The sequence below is a fragment of the Gavialis gangeticus genome, unplaced genomic scaffold, assembly GCF_001723915.1.
Source record: "Gavialis gangeticus isolate Ggan-Ray unplaced genomic scaffold, GavGan_comp1, whole genome shotgun sequence".
Classification (NCBI taxonomy): Eukaryota; Metazoa; Chordata; order Crocodylia; family Gavialidae; genus Gavialis; species Gavialis gangeticus.
This window is the reverse complement of record NW_017729002.1, coordinates 21,150,356-21,153,533: the sequence shown is the minus strand read 5'-3', so window position 1 is coordinate 21,153,533 and position 3,178 is coordinate 21,150,356. Positions and strand designations below refer to the sequence as shown.

At 46.1% G+C, this 3,178-nt stretch overlaps 1 protein-coding gene across 1 annotated transcript in view; it reads right to left on the bottom strand.

Annotated features, from left to right (window-relative positions):
- The window catches only part of IFT140 (intraflagellar transport 140), a 275,996-nt gene that overhangs the window by 11,364 nt on the left and 261,454 nt on the right, over positions 1-3,178 (bottom strand). Inside the window, exons 21-23 of the mRNA XM_019507634.1 lie at positions 1,860-1,955; positions 1,171-1,303; positions 927-1,070 (exon numbers count right to left, since the gene is read on the bottom strand). Of these exons, the coding sequence (XP_019363179.1) occupies positions 927-1,070; positions 1,171-1,303; positions 1,860-1,955 (373 nt within the window). The remainder of the gene's footprint in view (positions 1-926; positions 1,071-1,170; positions 1,304-1,859; positions 1,956-3,178) is intronic.

Sequence of the window (3,178 nt, the reverse complement as noted above, 5' to 3'; positions counted from 1 at the left end):
CCAAGGGAAAGGCAGCAGAGTGGAGAGCCCCGAGCCCACAGCAAGCAGCTCACATCCACCCCATGCACAAAGCTGGGGGAGGGCACATGTCTCCCATGCCTCCCCTGTCAAGTGCATGCAGTGGCAGGGAGCCACCCCCACCATGCCCTCCATCCTGCTCCCTGCCCCAACCCCAGGTCCCATGCACTGCCCTGGCTGAGCAGGGCCTCCTGCCACTGCCCCACTCCCTCCTTCACTGTGGAGGCCTTGATCTGCCCTGTCTCCCACACTCCTTCCCTCCCCCATGCCCCTTCTCCTCCACAGACTTACCTGCAAGGAGCTGCTCTCCATGCTGTCCAGCTGTATTCCTAGCCATATGCGTGCAGCTGCACACGTGCACATGGCGCCCCCTGCATCTTGCTCCTGGCAGCCCCAGCAGGACCAATCGCTAGAATTCTGCCCGCCTATAAGGGGAAACCCACCATTTCCTGAGAGAACCCAGGTATCTGGGGGCCCCAGCCCCACAGGGAAGAGGAAACCCAGGTGTCCAGGGCCCTGGCCAGAAGGCATAATTACTGGTAAACATTATTGGCTACAATGGCCAAAAAAAGCCGATAGCCAATAATGCCATTTCCCCTATTATCAGTGCCAGTCCAATACATAACTGATATATTGGTGCACCTGTAATGCTATGAAATTCTTTTAAGGGTGTTGCCCAACATTAGCACTGTTAAGTGTGCAAGCACCTGCACATGATTCAGAAGATAAACCCAGACATTTCAAATAGGAATCCATAGTGTCAAAAGCATTCTGACCTGCTGTGTTGCTCTAGAATTTTTTTGTGTAGTCAAAAAAAACAAGCAAAAGCTCAGAGCTGGAATTTTCTGAGGGGCTCTTGGGTTTAAAAAGGTTAAGAACCACTAGCTGAGATGTATGTGCTGTCATACCTTACACAGGCGGATGGCATTGTTGAAGGCCTGAGCCCTGGTGTAGAAGTGCACAGCCTGTTTGATTTCCTCCTGGCTCTCATACTGGCGGGCCAAGTGATACGATGCTGCCCAATTTCCTGTTTCATTTGCTATTTCAGCTGCCTGAAAAGAAATAAAAACCACTCACTTCATGCCTGGTTTCAACTTGGCATGTCTAGGAATGCTGACTGTCCTGTGAGCAGTGGGAGGCAGGCTGGTTTACCTTCTGGATATTGCCCTGAAAGCAGTGCACACGGACCAAGGAAAAATAGTCCTGGGCCAACTCATAGTATTTTAGTGCAGATTCCATTTCTGACTGGCTCTCCAAGTACTGTGCCCACCATTTCCACAGGGCCCTAGAAATGAGCAAATTAATTAGGTTGATGGTGTTTAACCATTAGAAGGAACTATCAAAAGAAGTGCTAGATGGTTTTCCTCCTCTTGATATCTTTAAATTAAGACAATGTCTTTCAGATGTGCTTTTGTCAAACGCCAGTCACTGAACTCAGCACACAGGTGAAATGTAAGAGCCTGCAGTATATAGGATATCAGATTAGATGATTCAATAACCCTGTGATCCTGTCTGGCCTCAAAACCTATTAAACTACAGTCTATACAGTAATGTTTTCTGTTGCTCAGTTCTCTCAGTCATGATACCAGCATTAACATGCCACTATTGCTTACAAACAAGATCCATGATGAAAGCAGCCAAATGAACAAACTTCCAGTACTACACCTGGCATTAGAGCACTTACACACTTGCCAGTCTTGGAGTCTATTAAGTCAGTCTGGAAAAATCCCAAGAGCTTGCAGGAAAGTGCTAAACTACACATCAGATCTGAAATTCCCACCCCAGCGGTGTAACATCATTCAGACATGTTAGGGAAGAAAGGGAAATAATATAGCACTAACTTATCTTTCATCTTGTTGACATAGATCTCCAAGGCTTGTAAATCTTCAGAGAGCATTCTGGGCACTTCAAACCTATGCGTGTCTGATTTCTCATAGCTGCGCAGGAAAAGGACATGTTAGGTGGTGAAGGTCAGTGCTTCAGGAAAACTGCTTGATCACTTTGCTCATCAGTTTCATTTTGTTAGCATGCACGAGTGATGACAGGAATAATACTTAATTTTTAGAAAGTGCTCTTCATCAATTGCAAGAACCATGCCAGCTCCAAAGAATCAATATACCAAGGAAAGGTCATGGTGCTGCTGAAAGAGTATTGAGGAGCTGGCACTACTGGGGCAAAAATGGATAAAGAAAATCAGATAGCTTGGTTCTGGAAGAAAAGGCAAGCAGAGTATACCCAAACGGCTCTGAAATGCTGTCAAGGGGCATTAAAAGGGTAGATGCCAGATATCAATCCCAGCCACACCTGATCTGAACAGAGGTCAGAGCAAAGTATATTTGATAAACATCTTGACTCCTCATCTTGCTTTTCTTAATCTGGTCAACTTGACTGCAATCTCTGCCCTTCTCCAGAGCTGGGAGGATGCTCCTCTATCTGTACTGATCCCACTTCCGCAAATCTCTTTCCTTCTCCCAGCAGATGAATTATATGCCCTGTCTACAGCTCAAAGAGCTCTGGAGCATAAGCATCTGTGACTTCACAAAGTAAAGCTACCATGTAACTAATAACATTTAATACTCATATAATACATTTTTTTTTATAAAAGTGCCACCCCCAGCACTTTTCCAAGACCTCAGCTGTCACAGGATAAGAGTTCTAAACTCCACATCAGCCAACACCAACCTCTGGGGTGCCAGATGGGTCTGCACTCCAACATGAGTGCTTATTCATGGAACAAGGAGGAAAAAGGAAGGCAGCTCTTGTGATTAAAAGCACAGGACTTGGGGGAGACACAGGAAATCCAAGTTCTATTCATGGCTTCACTACAGGTTTTCCTTGGGCAAGTTACTTATCCTTTCAGAAGCTCTCTGTTCCTTAACTGACAGGGGAGTTATAGGGTTTATTTTAATAATGGTAGAAGATCCTAAAATGGAAGGTAACAGAAAAGAGGACAGATTATCTACTACTTGCCTGTGCTTTCTGGAACCCCTCCCCCAGCCAACTCTGACTTGCCCTCCAAAGAAATGTGCTAAAGCTCCAAATTCCTTATGTACAGAGCCATACTCCAAGTGTGCAGCCTGAGCTCTTGGCTGCTGCTTACTAGGTGAGTGCAAGATTGTGTTCCCCAGTGGCCTCCAGATGTTTGGCATAGTTGTAGTAC